Consider the following 19,471-nt stretch of genomic DNA (forward strand, 5'->3'; position numbering starts at 1 on the left):
GATCCGTTTTTTAATGTGTAGGAAGGATGTAGGTACTAAAGGTGTGCTTGCTCCCAACTTAAAATTTCTACCTCCTTTACACAAGGGATACCACTTGTCCCTGCCAATATTTCTACAAAATTTGCACTAAAACTAGGCTCAATCGCCAAAAAATTTTACTTCCCATTAGATTTACTTTAAGTTAAATGCCATGTACAATCACACTTTTTCATTAACTTATCATTACCTTGATAAATACCACCCTACCTGAGATCCATGAAACGATCGGTTGACAGTGATGAATACCCTCAGTTTTTATTTGAAATTTAAGTGATGTTTTCCTTCACTTTTCTCCAGAAAGAATTTTTCTTAACCTAACTTTGCATTCTCTGGGGTAAGTGGAAGTAAGGTAAGACATTGAAGAATACTAGCTCCAGAAAAAACACTCCAAGGACCTACCTGTAAAAGATCAGGAAGAGAAAACATTTTTAATATTATAAATTAATGAAACTGAATATTGGTAGCTACTAACGTAGAGGAGGCAACGAGATAAGCAATTTTGAGTGTCATTAAAGTAGTCTGGAAACAAGTTTCGTACGTTTTGAAATTGCTTGTCTCTTAAGTATTGGGTTTTAAGTGAGTCGTTTGTCCATGAAGAGTCCGAAGTACAGGTCAGTGCTAAGAAGAGGATTGCTGTTGAAGAGGACTGGAGCTTCGACGATGAGTAAAATATAGTTTTCAATGTATTTCTGTCAGGAAAGTAATTTTCTTGTGATTTCCGTTAGTTTTGTACAACAATTCGAGGGTAGCTTCATCTACCCAGACATCCATAATCCTGTTGTAGATATCCTACAGATAAGCCGAACTCTTTCTCTTACTGAAAATGTTTTAATGCACTTTAAGCTATGTTCCCCTAAACTTCTTTTTAATTTCTCTTGTACAGTTCCGTTTTTCAACTCCAGATTGCTTGCTGAAATGAAAAGCCTTAACTGTGAAAGTGCGCAAAATGCATAGTTTATTTTAGAACTTAGTGCACTCTCGTAGAGTGTATAATAATTTTTGAATATACTTGTGGTAAGGTACTGCGAAAAATCAATATAACTGATTCAATTTAATTTAAAAGTTCCGCTGTCAATTGCTTGAAATCGCTACTACACTTGCAAATGATAATTAATATAAAAGTATTACTAAAATTCACTTAAAGGATATTAAATTATTGATGAAATTTGTTTAATGAAATTAATTTAGCTACTTTATAAGATTTTGTTTTTTCACCCAGTGGAAAAATCTTTTTCTACTGTTGTCAGCACTGCTGATATTTAAAGAATATGTAGTTGGGTTAAGGAGATCTGGAGAAAGTCAGCTGCGAAATTTTCACACCGTAAAAAACAAGAAAATGGGGTTTGGAGATTATCCAGTTGAATATAATCCTAAAGTTCATGGACCGTATGACCCAGCTCGTTATTATGGAAAAGGTATGTGTCTGTAATTAAATGTTTTATTTTGGCCTAAAAAGGTCAGATCTACTCAAAGCGAAGAAAGATATGCTAATAATTAAGGTAATTATTGGAAGTGTTAATACATTTCTTCTTTTTTTGTTACCTTTTTAGCTGATACTTCTTTTGGACAAGTAAAGCTTGGTGAACTAGGTCAGTGGCTAATGAGAAGAAATAAATCGCCTAATGCGATAATTGCAGCGATTAGCCGAGGTGAGCTAGTATATTGGTATTTAGAACTAGTTGCAGTTCAGTTGAAGTAACAGATTGGGGTGTTTATCTGGTGTGTTAAGAATTACCTTTCCTTTAATGAAGTGCTTTTTGAAAAATTTCTTGAATGACCGCAAAAGTCGATCTGGGTCCATTCGTCTTAATGAAGGCGTAGTTCGAACCAATAGCATACGACAAATGTGTCTAAGCTACTCGGCAGATTGTGTTTGTTTCCAACATAGGTGCTTATTTCTTTACAAAAACAAAAATTTAATTTACAAATGTTCTAAGTTTGACTGAACTTGATACCTACCATTTAGGTCTTTTTTTCCTCCAATGCGGGATCTTTTTAGCTTCGTGAACCGTCACCATAGAAGAAGGCCAACTGCTTTTGTTGTCATACTTTTTATTAAAATTTAGTTTAAGGAGGGAGGAAGAGAGATGTTTTATGAACTGCTTTTTCTTTATAGTGAACCTATAATGAAGCGACTAATGTTAGAAAAAAAATCGAAGTTTTATAAAAAAGTTGAGAAAAAAGAAAATAGTGAGATTTCACTCCTGATTTCTTTAAAAGTAATTTGTAGTTATGTATGTAACTTTATGATGGCGTGATTTCTGGGAGGGTCCTTGGTTTTTGCGTCCGTACATTTTCGCCGTAAAGGAAACAAACGGCCTCCAGGTCTGTGCAGGCTGGACTGGTTGTACTTAAGATGGTTCAACACCAATTGAAGGAATTAAATTTTTCATTAGACAATGTTTCTTTGCGAGCTATTAAAATAGATGGCTTTTCTGTAGTGCTTCAAAAAAGTAACGATTTTAAAAATTTGAAGTAATTTTAGCTCTTACAAACACTGTTTCTTTTTCAGCAATAGCTTTTTAAACAATCGTCATTTAATATGCTGTTTCCAAATTCGACTAAAAAGTCGAGAGACGAATCAAACCATAGTGTGTTACATATATACAAAAATGTTGTGTTGAATGATATGTAATTGTAACGAAAGAGTGTGGGAACTGCAGCCCAGTATACTTTAAATAAATTTTACGCATTTATATTTTTTATCAATATAAAAATTTCAATTTTTTTAGCACATTGGAGATGGATGCATAAATATGTTCATCCAAAGAGAACCTCTCTTGCTCCATTCATGCAAATTTCTTGTGCATGCATCGCCTTCTTCTACGTCATCAATTACAAGAGAATGAGTGAGTGGAAAATTATCACAGTTTTAAAAGTTGAAATTTAAAATTCCTTATAAAACCTTAGAAATTGATTTGCAATTTTTTTTTCTCCCTTACAGAGGCAGAACGCAGATATGAACGTCATTAAAATTTAATTAAGTTGGGGAAAATTGTAGTCATTCAGGAATCTTCAGCCGCGTGTATTCGAGATACATTCATAAAGCGTTGTAATTGGCAAATAAAAACTGTGAACAATTTACAATACTTTTATTAAAAAATACATACAAGATTAGATTATAAACAATTTTCTGATAAACAGAAATATTTTCACGATTTTATCCTGAACATCCTCGGCAGCCGCAATGGATACATTCTACGATTTTGCCCTGTATCAAAAAATCCAATTTGTTAAGAAATAATTCAAGATTGAAAAAGTACAATAACAGTAAAATGAAAATAATGTAAGATGGGCAAACGATTAGATAGAGCAATAAATAATAAAATATAAACAGTGATCATTAACTTAACATTTCGTTTTTTTAAAATGTTTACATCGCCCAATTACCATACCACTAAATGATGGGGCTAAAGTTAGAATAGATTTGCAATTTTTTTAAAACTGAGAAATCAAAGCATAGAAGTGGTGGAAGATTAAGATGAGAAAGTGAGTTGTAGGAAGACTGGTAGCGCTATATTGGAATATTTCCTAGTGACTACATTTAGGATCCAATAGGAGGAAATATTTGGATATGAAGGGATGCTCTCAAATTTAACAAGCTCGAACTACATACTAAAAACTTGTGGAGGTTACTTAGCAACAGGAGTGGCAATAGCTCCGAGAGTCAAAAAGCTTCAATGTTCTGTTGCCGAGAGGTGTAGACGACTTTACCTTTGTCATTTTCTGTTGAATGCCAACATGTTTAGACTACGACGCGAAAGTGCTGCAAGTTTGTTGAAGTTTGACTCCAAATAATTCTCTACCATTATTAAGTAACAGCTTCAATATGCCAAAAGATTAGATCAAAAGAGAACCAACTACTAAATCTTTGCAGTTACAAGGAAACAACTTCATAATACCTTCAAATGTTCATCTTCAAGACCTGCAGAAGTTATAAACTGTCGGGTCTAAGCAGGGCACTTCTTTATACAACTCTTCGTTGAATACATCGTAATTCTAGTTTCTACAGCATCTTAATTTTCGAGTTTTTAGATTTCAACATTATTCTTCTGTGAAATCTTGCCTTTACGTTTACTTATAAATTTTAAATCTTGCTGAGAACCTTAGAAATTTTTTTGTTTTTAATTCATATTTACTGTAACTGAATCTAACAAACTCCTTGAAGTACTCATGTCTACATGTAGGTGATCGATGATTCGATACATTCCAACATGGACATTCTCTATGAACCTAATAGCTGCCATTCTTAATGCATAAGTTTCTGCTAACAAAAAAGATCTAACGAAAATTTCAACTGGTATTGAAAAAAACCATAGCCTTGTGCTCAGTAAATGCCAGAAAGATAGCGAGAGTCAGGATGGTACTTTACGCCAGCCTTTCTTCAACAGACACCCAGCCTGTAGGCCAGCGAGCAAACAGAAACAGGGCCAAGGTATCTGCGCCACCAGTCAGAAGTTATGAGAACCGGTACGATGAGACACCCGCAAAGACTTCAAGATATTACCAAAGAGTAGGGTAGTCCACTAATCTTTAAAGGGTAGTGAGAAATTACTGCAAGGAGAATGATGTGCGAAGAGTAACACAAACACTAAAAACCAAGTACTGTTACTAAAATTTTCCCAATTTCCAAACAAAAAAGAACTAGATAGATAGATAGATAGATAATATTCTGTATTTAGTGTATTTATACACATTACAGGGGTTCTGTGTTACATATTTTACAAAAGTTCAACTGATAAAATCATAATCATAATATAAATTGAAATAATAAACATAATAATAGCTGTGGTGGCAACTTAAAAATAAAAATGAATATTAATAATATTAACAATAAAAGAAAAATAATACTTTCCACAAGAACAGATAGAAAATAAAATTAAACTAATTGAAAACAAACATTGCAAATAAAAATACTCTCAGTACATTAATTTACTTAAACTTTATTCAATAATTAAACTTGAAAATAAAAATGAAAACAAAAATAAGCGACCACAATTTTTCAATGAACTTAAAAATTCTTTACATATTTAATAAAATTTATTGCTATTATTTATGTTTTATCTTCATTCATTTAGACAGAATGACCTTAATTTTAGAGCTGCTATAATGAAAAAGTACATTTTGTCTAAATGGTTACTATTTTGAATGTTTAAGAGCCAATGAATATCGTCTTTATCGGCAATAAATTCAGAAAAATAACGCTTCCTGAATGGACTATAATTAGGGCATTCTAGTAAAAAGTGTTCCAGAGTTTCACACTTATTTAAATTGCAGACATTGCAAACAGATTGAGTGTCAATAGAGTGGTAGCCCCCAGCTCTATACCATATTCTTATTATTTTGTCACTAGACACTCTTAGCTGGCTCACCACTCTAATTTTATCTATCGCACTATTGTAAGTTACATATTGTTCAGGTGCACCTAACCCACTTATATGTCTATAAAGAGTGCTGTAACTTGAATTAATAGCCCTCTGAACATCAACTGAAATTTCGTGGTTTTTCCACTTCTCTATAAGATCAGGTAGCATTTCTTTAACTGAATCTACTTCCGTTTTATAAATAACATCTTGTTCCCCAATAATTGTTAGCCACTTCCGCAACTGACCAAACCAATTCCTCTGTGCTCCTTTATCACTTATTCTATCTAATTCTTTTAGTCTTTCAAAACATAGTTTTGGTAATCTGTTTCCCTCCATTGCCAGAACTCTAATCCAAAAAGACAACATTTTCCTAAAGATAGTTACGCTTAAGCGCACCCTACCAGTTTCTAGTCTGACTATGTAGTCGGGAGTACATTTAGGCCAACAGAGGAGCTGTTTAAAGAACCTTACCTGCCCTCTTTCTACAGTATGTAAATATTGTGATGCCCAAAATTCCGCGCCATACAGCAGTGTAGAGGAGACTATAGCATCAAATAGTTTTAGTCTGGCTTCCCAACTTCTGCATTTACTTTTACATAATATATTTATAATTTTCCCAATCTGAGGGGTAGCCTTTTCTAAGAAATACTGCGCTGCATATTTAAATTTAGAATTAGTAGTGAAAGGGACACCTAAATAAATGTACTGCTTGTCAATTTTCAGAGGTTCGCCTTGCCAATAGACATTTTTAATGTTTTTTGTACGGTTACCTGCACTGAACGGCAATATCTTAGTTTTTAAAGGGTTTAATGTTATCGAATTATTTCTACAATAATCTTCTAATAATTTTAATTTTGCGACACTATCAGACCAGGACTGACTAAATAACACCAGATCGTCGGCAAACAACAACATAATTAACTCTTTTTTGTTATTTATATTTATACCTTTGGAATTACGCTCTTCATAAAATTCAATAATATCACTAATGAACAAGATGAACAGTAATGGGCTCAGACAATCTCCCTGTAGAACCCCCTGCGTGATTTCTATCTCTTCTTTATGTGATTTATTTTTTAAAAACATCCCTACGTTGTCATACATTGTTTTCAAAATTCTGATTATTTTTCCGCTCAACCCCAGGCAATACAACTTCTTCCATAGCTTCTCCTGGTCTATGGAATCAAACGCTCTCTTAAAATCGACAAATATGCCGATGAAATAACTTTTTCTAAGACGCGTATTGATTCCCAACATTGCGTGGAGCGTAAAAATATGATCGAGGCAACCCCGGCTACTTCTAAAGCCGGCTTGTTCCTCAGGGAGTTTGTTGTTCTCTTCTGCCCACTGCATTATTCTCTTTGATAACATTCCTGTAAAAAGTTTACATATACAATTGATTAAAGCAATTCCCCGGTAATTTTCAGGATTGGAATTATCGCCTTTTTTATACAGAAGACTTAATTGGATTTTACTCCATAATTTGGGAACTTGTTCATTTTCTAAAATAACATTAAACATATTAAGAAGGTAATGTTGCCATTCTGGTGTCAGATTTTTAAATACTTCATTGGGTACTTTGTCTAAACCGGGAGATTTGTTGTTTTTTGAATATTTTATTACTGTTTGCATTTCACTTAACTCAAAACTTCGGTCAAGAAACGGATGGCTTACAGAGTAAAATGAATAAATTACATTATTTCTCGGCGGATAAACAGTTTTAAAATAATCTAGCCAAGTATTTACGTCAATGTTATCGTATTGCACAGATTTCATATTGTAAAGTTTAATTGTAGTCCAGAAATCTTTACTATTTCTAATATTACCAAGTTTAGACATCATTTCTAGTGTATACTTATTTTTCTCTCTTTTTAATGTTTGTTTGTAGTTCTTTTTAAACAATAGAAAGTCAAAGAGCAGATCAGAATTATTTATATCTTTTCTATAATTCTTATACAAACATGTTACCTGCCTTTTCATGTCTCTAAGCTCTGAGTTAAACCAAGGTTTATTGTTGTAATTAAAGATATTTTTGAATGTTCGGCTTTTTACTAACATGTCACTCTTTATTACTGATTTATATACGGCTACTAACATATTATTATTTAATTCGTCAACATTTTTACTGTTAAAATATATATTATTACACAATAAGTTTTTATGAAACAAATTTAATTTATTATTATCCCATCTGATACGCTCTTTTCTTGTGTATAATTTATCATTAATGCTTTTATTATTGTAATTATTTATATTTAATGTTAGGGCACACAATAGATGTTTTGATTGTTCACCAAAATAAATTATTTCCAAATCATTAACAATATTTAAAGTTAGTAAATCCACCCATATCAAATCAATTGTACTACTACCATTACCGGAAATATAGGTAAAATTCGCCGGACTATCAGAATTACTCCTACCGTTACAGACGAACATACCGCGCGCCTCCATAGTATCCACTAATTTTCTCCCTCTGTAATTTATTTTTCCATCTAAAACGATTCTTTTTCCATTCATATTGAGACCCTCAAAGAAATCGTTTTCGAAATCATTCAGATTACCTATTCTGCAGTTAAAATCCCCACAGAAAATTTTGTGAACACTATTAGGGAAATTAGCCTCTAAATTGAGCAGAAGAAGATCAAGCTTTTCAGTACAGAGTTCAACATCAGTATGAGGAGGCCAGTAGACGTTACATAGAATGAAAGTTTCATATTTTAGAGAAAATTCAAGTACTATAAATAGTTCGTTAAATTCAATGACTCTTACATTATTTATAGAATTTTGAACTAAAATAATTAGGCCACCACTGGCTCGGCCTCTCGATTTTTCTCTAATAGCTTTTGAGGTAAACAAAGTATAGTGTTTTAGATAAGAGGGCAGAGTTACGTCAGATGTTGTAAGCCACGTTTCAACAAAACAAATAATATTATAATTACATAACAATTCTATTTCTTTATTATCTAAATTAAATAGCGTTTGAAATCCGTCAATATTCCAAAAACAAATCTTTAAAAGATCAAATTTACATAAGCCTAATTTATAATTCCGATTACCTGATACCTGGGTGTTCCTGTCGATATGAGGCCTCTGCTATACCGTATCTTTACCTGGTTGACTAGCCAAAGATCTCTCTTCAGGATCAAATTCGAATCTTCTGATGAATGACTCAAGCGATCCAAATTTTCTGAGCTGCCCAGACGATGAGCCATTAGGTACAGTTTTCCTCTTCATTGACTGATTCCTCTTAACTTTAGGATGGTTGACCTTATTCTTAAGATTTTCTTCACCTCCACTGGTATATGTTGTAATTTCTTTGGTACTGATATTTGCGGATACACCTGGTGTCTGATTTTCCGTATTTCTATGTAGGCCTCTCTCGCAGTTTTCTAACCTGTATTCCTTATTATCAATAATTAGTCTGTCATGTCTTAAAAATGCTTTGCTGTTATTTTCGCGAGCCTCTTTCAAATATGGTATTAATTTTCTTCTTACAGCTCTTACTTCTTCTGGATAGTCATTTGAAACAACAATTTTTGTGCCTTTAAGTTTTTTGGCCATTTTAAGTATCACCGTCTTTCGCCAAAAAGAATGCAATTTGAGAAGTACTGGTCTACTATTACCTCTACTTTTTCCCAAACGAAAAACATCATCAATATCTTGTGGGGTCAGAGTGACTTCCATTCTAGTAGAGAATAGTTCTATAATAGTTTGCATTAGATTAAGCTTATTCTCTTCCAGTACTTCTTCCAAATTGAATACAATTATATTATTTCTTCTGTAGAGATTATTTAACTTTTTAATTTGACTCTCTTGTTCACTTAATTGTTTAACAATATCTAATTGAGCATGTTCAACCTCAATAATATGTTTATTGGTCAATTCTAATTGTTCTCTAAAGAGTTTTATTTCTACAGAGTTTTTGCGAATTTCACCTTGGAGATTTAAGTTCATTTTCTCAATTAATGCTGCAAGATGCTCATTTGTTACTTCAAAAGACATGATGAATTTACAGAAAAAAAATGGATAATTGTATTCTTTATGATAAATACGTTTTTTTTTTTTTTTTTTTTTTTTTTTTTTAATAAAAAATAACTTCTATAATTTAAACAGTATTTACCAGCCAGCTCGGAGATCTCAGTATGAATGTAATGATAACTTCTCCCACCACACCAACTGCACACATCACCTCTTGTCCACTGATAAATAGTTTATTACTATTAACTTTAAAGTTAATTACCAATAACTCTTCAAATACTAGTGCTACCGAAATAAAATTTCGCACTATTAGTCCTAATGGTAAATGAAACAAATTAGTAAATTTTTAAGCCTCTACATTAACTTAAACTTATAAAAAAAAACAAGTTGAATAAAGAGCGATGTGAACACGTTGAAGGTAAACACAGAACCTCAACAAAAAAAGAACTATAGATCAACTTAAAATGAGTTTCGCAGCAATTGTCTAGCAACACAAAAAAATATCATTCAGGGAATTACCTATACCTTTCACTACCACTAATAATTTAGATTCTCAAGATTTAAAATTATAATTTTTTTGGACCTACTTAAAAAAAAAAAAAAAAAAATTACCTCTTCCAGTTTAGCTTTAGGAACTCTACAGATACAACTCGTTCCAAAATTTGTATCTCTTGTTTGAATGCACCGGAGGCAGCATAAATTTTCATATCCTTGTTTTTTCCACTTAGCTATGAGGTTTCTATCGGCAATATTTTCGTTTAGACAGTGTTCATATAATTCTAAAACAAAGAGTGAGCTAGTTATTTAATCAATCTCCAGAAAAAGTGCTTTTCTACCTTTTGGTGCTTACCTTTACTAATGGCTTTCCTCCGGTAATATAAATCATAAATGTACCTAGATTTTTGATGATGTATTTTAAATATAGGCCACAATGATTCTACCTTTCTACGCCCTTCATGAGGTTCTGTTTCAGCTAATAGAAATAAATAAAGCAATATTCAAAGTTTAAACAAAAATCAAGGTATACTGTTTGTAAAAATATACTATTCTTATCCTCACCTTCACGCATTTTTTGCTCTAATTCTTCCAGGGTAGGTTCTATTAATTCCCAGCCATCTGGAGGTGGTCTCCTGCTTCGACGAACTTTAGGCATTTTGTGTTATGAAAAGATAGATGGTTTGAATGAAATTCTAGACTTTTTCAAAGTTGCAGGTTATGATGTTTTGTTTAACAACATGAAAAATACGCCATTGGCTTGGTTTCGCTAATTGTGTTATACATTATTAAATATTTGGTTTTACAGAGCTGATTAAATTGGATTTTTCTCAGGTGATGAAACAAATGGTGTGGTAGAGTAAGATTAAAAATATATTTCTTTGAGTTAATAACATGCCAATAACTTAATATTGTTTATTACATCAGCTTCCGGTAGGTTATTGATGGTTACCTTTGAGTTTCTTGGTATGCAGTTACTTCGTTATCTTTAAATTTATTCTTCTGAAATTTTAGTAATAAAGAAATCTGCACAATGCCACGAGGTAATTTTCTGAAATTTTTGCTTCTTATATTCATTTGGAAATGGATTTTGATTTATTACATAACCCTATGAGACATATGTATATGTTATTTTGACGATATTCACTTTAAAATAGGTAAATATACAAATCACAAAGGGCGTAGCAGAAGGTTTACTAGCGCTGAAGAACTAGAAGAACAAAGGAGGCAGGAAGAAAGAAATAGACAAAGAAAGGTAAGTGCCATACTTAAGCTTTGTTTATTTTACCATAAAATAATGAATTTAGAAAAACCAAATTTAATATATATGTTTATTATTTTGATTTAATTAAAGAATTTAATGTTTTTAATAAGTAAAGATCAATTCTACAGTGATGAAAATTGTTGCAGTTTAAGCAGAAAACACATTTTTCTAGATTGCATCATACTTGTTTACTAAATAAAGTCATTGCTTAATCTGCCATATATATTGAAATGGTTTAAAAGTTCTTAATTGGACTTTAGTTTTCAAGAAAAATAAACTAGTTACAATGTACTTAAGTATGTACATATTTTTTCAGTTAGTGTGTTAGAAATATTTTTTGCTTTATAGATTTCTTTTTCTTTTTGAAGGTTAATTTTTGTTTTTAACTTATAATTACAATAGCTTGAACGTGGTTCTGATACATCCAGTGAAGAAGAGGAGCAAGCCGCTGAAGATAGAAGTGACGAAGGCTCTTCAGAAGAAAGTGATAGTGATGATGGAGTAAGTACATAGAATGCAATTGTATATATGAATTCCTTACTGGAAAAGTAGTAGTGTTCAGATAAGCTGAGGATGTTAGAGACGAAAAACTCTTAAGAAGAATTCGATCATTTATTGTGATAATAGTATTTGATCATAGTTAATATGACTTGGCATTCTAAAATTAGAGATTTGTCAAAAATATTTTCTTACAGATTTTGTGTATTACTAAACAAATTTTTGGGTGTGTTTTATATGTATGAATAATATATTTTCAGCCACAAAAAGCAAAGGGAGTCGAAAATTTAATCGAAGTCCAGAATCCCAATCGGGCCCCTCAAAGGAATAAAAAGGTTACTGCGATTAATGATGCAGAAGCCAAACCTGAGCTCAGTAGAAGAGAACGGTAAGCCTTTTTCACTTGTCTTCATTGCCTACTTTTATTTTGTCATTTGCTATGCCTAGTATATAATTAAAGCAAGTAATTAATATAATAGGAAGAATAAAATCAGACCAATGTTCAACGAACATCCACAACTGGCAATGTCTAAACACATAATAGTTTCTTTATCATAAGAAAAGACAAAATTTAGATTAAACGCTTACATAACTTTCTCTTACAGTATTTTATGTGATTAAATTTTACCAAAAACAGAATTACTTAACTTCATTTTTGATGAAACCTTTTTCAAGAAAATCTCAACAAACTGGGAATTTGATTCAGTTAAAAAGAGTTTTAGGTTAGTCTCGTATGAACATACTGAACAAACCATCCGAAATAGATGTTTGCTAACTTTCCTTAAATTGTGTATAAATTGATTAAGCTTTCCTTTATCCGAAAGGGCGGATTTCCTTTCTTTATTCATGCAACTGAGTGACATATGTAATTGATCTCTAATATTAAAGATTTGTTCTTTTAATCGTCTCTCACCGATTAGAAGATGCCCATTGGTGACTCGCTTTTAATCTGTTGCTTAGTCTCGTTCGTGTATTACTTCTTCGTGCCACAGATAATTCTCGATGAGGGCATTTTACACATGTGACTAATTGCTTTATGTATTTATTGTACGCTGTTCCACTGTGTTTGCCACTTCCAGTTTAGGATATGCCTTGATAAACACTAGAGTATCAGCGGTGCGCATGAGATTGATACCTTTAATCTGTGTCGTCTGCCCTTTCGTTACTGGATACACTGCGATCCTGCACCCAGACAGATGTGTCAAGTATTGTAAATGAAAATATTTCTTTTATAGCGAAGAAATAGAAAAACAGAGAGCAACTGCACATTACAACATGCTGCACGCAAAAGGTAAAACAGCTCAAGCTCGAGCAGATCTAGCTCGGCTTGCCATTGTTAAACAGCAGAGAGAAGAAGCTGCCAAGCGAAGAGAAGCGGAAAAATTAGGTAAAAATTTATTTTCTTCAAGTTTTATTGATCCTAGTTGCACCACGACCTACTAGATTTAATGACTGCTTGAATTTAGGTCCGAGCTTTTAATGTTGTTTTGGACGAGAAATTTGATTGCATCATTTAGTTTATATTAAGCTTAATAGGGAGGGACTGTAGGTCCAAATTCAATACTGAACAATCTGAAGTGTAGGATGTGATTTAGTGTGTGAGCTAAACCCATCATGTAATTACTTCTAAAGATCTACGTTTTTTGTTAACGTTGGGGGCTGTCGATTCCCATAGGCACATAAGATCTATGAAAAGATAAGCCGCTCTTACGAGGATGGTTTTATGTTATTCTAGAATATCTTACTCATATGTTTAGAAGTTTAGTAATTATACACCAGAATCTGTTGATCCGTTACGTCAGTTCCTTTCCAGTGTCTGCACTTATCTCACATCTTATTTTATGATTTTGTTTAAACATTTATTATTTTTTTATTTATCTAATTAAATAAACATGCCAAAAAAGAAGAAAGCGTCTTCGTCTGACCGAAATTCAAAAGTAACGTGCATTTCTAAGTACTCGAAATTGGAGTGTGCTCAAAAATAAAAAGACCCGACTTCACATCAGTGAAAAAAGAATCATAAGTTCCAGTTGAGAGTTCCGATTATAAAAATCCAAAATTACAAACAAAAAATTCATACCCCTAAAACCATATATTGTTTGCAGAGAAAGAAGCAGCTAAACAGAGTAAAACTGCACAAACCTTAAAAGCCATTGGAAAGAAGTCAGAGTAACAAATACAAAATTACTACCAAAAAAAAATTTGTCGCCATTATTATATTTTCAGGAGTGTAAAACATATTGTAACATCCATATTGATTTGTACAGCAGTTTATTTGACAATTGTTTAAAAATAATAATAATAATAATAAAAACGAATTTTGTTTAAAAATGAAGTTTCTTTTTCCTTTTTTTATGTTATTTTAGTCTTTAATGAAAAATTTGTGAGTGTTTAAACAATTTTTACTAATCAAAGTTCGGTTAATACTTAATTTAAAAAATAAAATTAAATAAATACAAAATTTAAATAGCACACTTTTTGGTTTTCATTTATTCACTAGATTATTTATTAGAAACTTAAATAATTCTTCAAACTATAATTAAATGAAGTAAAAATAAATACAAAAGTAAATAATCATTGTATAAATAAGAAATGTTGAATAATTTTAAGCCTCAATTATTGTTATAAATGAATAGCATTAAATTTATAAATTTTCATTTTAAACAATTCTTGTAAATTGGACGATTTTTTTAAAAAATTGTCTTTATATAATATAGTAATAAAAAAAGTATGCAAATGGTTGAATTGTTTTACAAAACGATAATGAATAATAACAATTTTTTTGTGATTAAAGCAAACAAGTTTTGCTTTTCGTTCTCAAAATTTATTTGTGTTTTCTTGATTACACTTATCGATCTTATTCATTTTTTAAACTTCGTCATACACATCATTTATAAATATTTAAAATTCTGATACTTTTGTTTTGAAGTTTTTTACAATTTTTTATTTAAAATTTAGATGAACATTATCTGTATGTTTTTAATTTTTATAAATAAAAAAATGAGATAATTCCAGTTTTTGTGCTTAGATAGTACAAATATTTTACCATAATTTTTAATTTTATTATTATTTTTTAAATATATTTATTTTTAAATAATTTTCAGAAAAGACCGAAAACTGAAGGTAAAAAAAAGATTTTAAAAATGAATTTTACCAATAATAATAATAATAATAATACAATAATAAGAATGTCGTTTTCAAAGAAATTTTTATAATTAAAAATCTCACAATTTTCTTTGTTTGGATTATTTTATGGATTCCTTATTTGTCATCTCTCTAATGAGAAATAAGTAAAAAGGATTTCAATTTGGGGGATGGGAATTTGGGGGTCCAGTGGTTATGAAGCTTGACTTTGAAAATGGGAGATTATGAGTTCGAATACCGCGTCTATTTTTATTTTTAACGAAAAATGTTAATAGTACAGTACTATTTACTTCCGTGGTACTTCCATGCCCGACCAAGACACCTAATTGGTAGTTGGATGTTTAGTCAAGCCTCGTTCCCCACATAAAAATAATGTTGGTCTAACTGCTTCGACACTTTAGATTTTGCAAAGCCCTGCTGTGGAACCTTTCGGAATACTTTTTTTAGTTGCTTAGACCGTTGGAACCTCAGTTTTTTCCTTGTGGACTGACCTCAATTCGCGTACATACATACTGTACTAATAAAATATTTCGTTACAAATAAAAATAGTTTTATTTTATTTTAAAAATAGCGGGATTCGAACTCATAATCTCCCACTTTCAAAGTCACGCTTTATAACCACTAGACCGACACCTGTCCCAAATTGAAATGCTTTTTACTTTTGCTTTTTGCGAAGAGCTTCTGAGAAAAGAGCTTTCTTAGTTTGTACAATTTGCATAACATCCGCTGTCTAGCATTTAACAGGTAAGATTGAGTTAATTCAATTTGCATTTTTGCTGCATTCGTACGTACATTAAAAACATAACAGTTGAGTAAGCATTTAAGGTTAGAAATTTTGTAATTACTGATTGTTAAATTTTGTAAAGAAATATTCGGGAGTTAAAAAAAAAAATTAACGAACTAGATATATAGTAACTGTGAATACTCTGCAGAATTGAGAGGCTTCACAAACAAATTATCCTTACACTTCTATAAAAAATTATCTAATTGACAGCTAGGATGTTTTAAAGGAAAAAAAATTCGCGGTTAGTGAAGTATGAACTAGAATCACATAAATCAAGTGCTATTAATCTTGGAGAAAAAAAATTTGCCTATATTGTTACAGGTTTTTAGAAACTACAGACTTGCAATAATTGCCATTGCACACAAGGGTGACTGACTATTGACGTGATTGAGAAGCCATCCATTGATGTAATCAACACCCCAGCGTTGAGATAGTTCAAGGGCCAGGATCTCTAAGCCATTTTTTTTTTCATTCTTATCGCATCATTGTGGTGGACTAGGTGCCTTAAATTTCCTGTCAGAGTGTTGTGCTAATGTTGCTTTTAATATAACTTTTTTCATACTTCGTTTTGTTATGTTCTAGCCTGAGTAATATGTCAAAATCCTAAGGATAACGGATGCCTTTCTTTTACAAAGAAATATCTACTTTTTAGATAAGTTAGTATGTGAGAATAAGAAACTTAGTTTAATTCATAAAGAAGACCTAGCTGATGGAGCTGTCAAAAGCTAGTAATATCCAGTTATGTAAAAATATAATGAGGTTAAGAGTATTTTGGAACCCAAGAAGTACTTCATTGGATGAAGAAGTAGTTTTACTAATGCTCGTATACTTTTCTCGCAGTATAAGAAGAGTTCCTATTTGCTGAAAACCAACTGCAATTATTAAAGTAGATTGGTTATAGCAAAATTAGTAAGTAATATTAATAAGGTGACATTATCACCGAATAAATCAATAAAAACTTAATAATAAATTGTGACTGATAAAAATCAAAACCAACATTTTTCTGAAATAAGCGATTGGACAATACTTCTGACCAGGATCATGTGAAGTGTTTTTTTTTTTTTAAATCAGGCAGATGATTCAGTTTATTGGAAATATTAAGTGAAATAAAAACAACAGCTAATTCAATAAAATTCTGTTGTTTTTATGAATTTACTTACAAATAAATGTTACAGTTACAGAGCTGGGGCTAAGTTTTTACTAATTTTCAGAGTATAATTTTCTTTTAAAATTCATGAGATATACATTGGAATATTTTAGCTTATTGGAAATACGTAAATTATTAGTGACCTTCTTTAATAGGCCCCCTAAAAAAAAAATTATAAGTGATGCTCAGATTGTCTTGCTACGAATATAAGACTTACTCTTTAGTAGTTCTGTAAAGCGCCACTAGATAGCATAAGCATGCATTTTACATAAAAATAATTCTTCCATTCTTATTTCATTTTTAAATTTTTAAGATTTAGTGACAAAAAATTGTCTAATGATTATGTAGCTTCTTAAGTTATTTTAGCTTTAGTTTAGCTAATTTAGTTCTAGTTTCGGAAAGTGATTGTATTAATGAAGTCAATTAAAGTCTCATAGAATCTCGTGTCAGCGTCACCGGAAATCACTGGTCAAAGGACACGAATTTTTGTGTGTGTAAATATCTTGTTTCCTTTAAAGTTATAACAAAACTTGTAGAGCATAAAATTCTCTACAAATTTAGTTCTATGCAGTTTTCCACATCATCAACCATTCTTGAGATAGAGCACCAACCGCTTAGCCGTATATAGTAACGTTAGGTCCACTGCAATTTAGTACATAGCAAGTTTTATAAAATTACAAAAATATTATAATTACTAGCTGTACCCGTGACACGTTGCTGTGGCTCAGTCTTGGTTAAATAGAACTATTCCGGACGTCGCAAGGGCTAAGGCTGTCATTTTGGGATCGAATTGCTACAAAAATCAATCTAATTATCTAATTAGGAACGTTTTTCCAGTTCCTCCCAGCGCATCTAAGAAGAAGATTTCACAAACCGCGTTATTGACAGTTCACATAATTTGATCTTAAATGCCTATTTACTCCAGCGTTATCTTCGGCATATTTGATTGCACGTAAACAGAAGATCACCCGTGTTGTTCACAACGCAATTATACATACATCGAACGAAGCAGCAGCAGATCGATTTGGTGATGGCATTTCTAATTGAGAACTTTGTTCACGACTTCTAAGCAGAAATCTTCAATAATTAAACGCTTCTTGGTAGATTTCAGTTGTGAAATCCATGTCCATATTTAATTTACTTTGTTTATTCATCGGAAAATATCTTTAGCCATGTGCAATTTATATTTCTTCCGTAATTCTGTTGGGTATAAACATAAATATGTTCAATTTGTTTTTAAGTCTTAAAGATAATGAATTTCACTAATTTTCAAACTGTTTTACGTATTTCTCAATAAATATGTTCTCTATACTTTATACCATCTAGAAGTTATTTAATTATTACCTTCTATTGCTTGTGTGTATTAAACAATTTCACCTCAGTCTTCATTGTAACGTTCTACTCTAATGTTTCTCAGATTTAATCACACGATCTAATCAAAACAAGAAACAATGATTTAAAACTTAAATGTAATGAAAATAAACTCAATAAAGAATAAATAAATTATCACAACGCTTTATTATTACATACATTTATTATAACGTTATCTTACGAATCAATTAATCTTTCATTGATTTTATTTTTAAAGTTTCTTAAGAAATTAAAAATTTACAATTTGAATTCTAAACAATAGTGCATATTTTTAATTTACTACTTGAAACGCAATTATTAAGAGTAAATTAATTACAGAAACTTGTAATACAATAAAAAGAAAGTAAAATTTAAAAAAATTACCTTAAAATTGCCACAAAAACAAAGTTTGTACACGGGAAACATAATACTGTAGGAGCAAATGTGGAAAGAGGTGTGGGAGAATATTATGATGTTATCAGCCAATCAGAAAGAAGTACAGTAGCCATATTTGGTACAGGTAGGCACTTACGTATTGGTTGATGTTTCCCTATCCACTGCCCCACCCATATCATACACGATTCTACTGTAAGCTCCTTTACTATTACGTTCTACTGATACAAAAGTTGCATTTTACCTCGGTTTTTGACGGGAATTTTGGCCAGTTATGGATATTTTTATTTTCTATACATTATTCGTTCCAAAATATTTAATTTGGACCTTTAAATAAACACATGTGTTCAATTTGTATTTAAGACCTTAAGGTAATGCATTTCATTAATTTTCAAACTGTTTTACGTGTTACTCAATAAATATGTTCTCTAAACTTTATACCACCTAGAAGTTATTAAATTATTATCTGCTATTGCTGTGTATATTCAATTCTTTCACTTCAGTCTTCATTGTAACGTTCTATTTTAAAGTTTCTTACGTTATCATAATAAATATTACAAAATATCCAAGGGTCTTGACATAGATTTGAACATAGTTTCTTTAGCATTACAGTCTTCGCCTCTAACCGCTTAACTGCTATGGTATTATGGTATTAATATTAGTTTAAACTATTCCTAGCCATGAATAGAAAAAAGTATAATGGCAAGACTAATCTCATAATAATTCTATTATGAATATTAACTAAAGTCACAACCAGGAATTTTTAAAAATTATTAATATTTTTTAAATTATATTTTCTCAAATTATACGCAATAATATTGTAATAATACCTACATAATAAAAAAAAAATTGCCCAGATAGAGGTAAACTGGCGTTCTGTAACCATGGCAATGTAACCATGGCTCGTGGAGGGGGTAGTCTGTAAGCGGCCCCAAGGGTTGGCTGCCCTACTGACGGCTCTAAAGCCGGGCTCCAGTCCTCCTCAGTTCCACGGGACGAACTGGCCAGGG

General features: G+C 31.4%; 3 protein-coding genes and 1 long non-coding RNA gene across 5 annotated transcripts; 2 read left to right on the plus strand and 2 right to left on the minus strand.

The window, feature by feature from the left end:
- The first annotated feature begins 1,292 nt into the window (after positions 1–1,292).
- ATPsynF (ATP synthase, subunit F) lies at positions 1,293–3,126 on the plus strand. Its single transcript, XM_074120859.1, has 4 exons — positions 1,293–1,454; positions 1,590–1,688; positions 2,772–2,888; positions 2,984–3,126. The coding sequence occupies exons 1-4, from the start codon at positions 1,376–1,378 to the stop codon at positions 3,010–3,012; spliced, it is 324 nt and encodes a 107-aa protein (XP_073976960.1). The 5' UTR covers positions 1,293–1,375; the 3' UTR covers positions 3,013–3,126.
- Positions 3,115–10,588, minus strand: l(1)10Bb (BUD31-like protein). Of its 2 annotated transcripts, none has more exons than XM_074120857.1 (4): positions 10,446–10,588; positions 10,237–10,359; positions 9,999–10,165; positions 3,115–3,250 (listed from the first exon to the last, which is right to left on the minus strand). In XM_074120857.1, exons 1-4 carry the CDS (start codon positions 10,537–10,539, stop codon positions 3,200–3,202), a joined length of 435 nt encoding a protein of 144 aa, XP_073976958.1. In that variant the 5' UTR covers positions 10,540–10,588; the 3' UTR covers positions 3,115–3,199. The 2 variants fall into 2 exon arrangements, with proteins under 2 accessions (XP_073976958.1, XP_073976959.1); XM_074120858.1 differs by having other exon boundaries at positions 3,115–6,778.
- A 201-nt stretch (positions 10,589–10,789) lies between these two features.
- Positions 10,790–14,877, plus strand: LOC141450419 (28 kDa heat- and acid-stable phosphoprotein-like). Its single transcript, XM_074120851.1, has 6 exons — positions 10,790–10,924; positions 11,039–11,136; positions 11,548–11,646; positions 11,904–12,031; positions 12,879–13,030; positions 13,749–14,877. The coding sequence occupies exons 1-6, from the start codon at positions 10,915–10,917 to the stop codon at positions 13,814–13,816; spliced, it is 555 nt and encodes a 184-aa protein (XP_073976952.1). The 5' UTR covers positions 10,790–10,914; the 3' UTR covers positions 13,817–14,877.
- On the minus strand, positions 12,341–19,470 carry LOC141450427 (uncharacterized). Its single transcript, XR_012456106.1, has 3 exons — positions 18,453–19,470; positions 18,063–18,150; positions 12,341–12,825 (listed from the first exon to the last, which is right to left on the minus strand). It is a non-coding gene; the product is annotated as an uncharacterized lncRNA (long non-coding RNA).
- Position 19,471: the final 1 nt, after the last annotated feature.

This window comes from Rhodnius prolixus, unplaced genomic scaffold (genome assembly GCF_049639745.1).
Source record: "Rhodnius prolixus isolate KJV_2025 unplaced genomic scaffold, Rpr scaffold_2, whole genome shotgun sequence".
Classification (NCBI taxonomy): Eukaryota; Metazoa; Arthropoda; class Insecta; order Hemiptera; family Reduviidae; genus Rhodnius; species Rhodnius prolixus.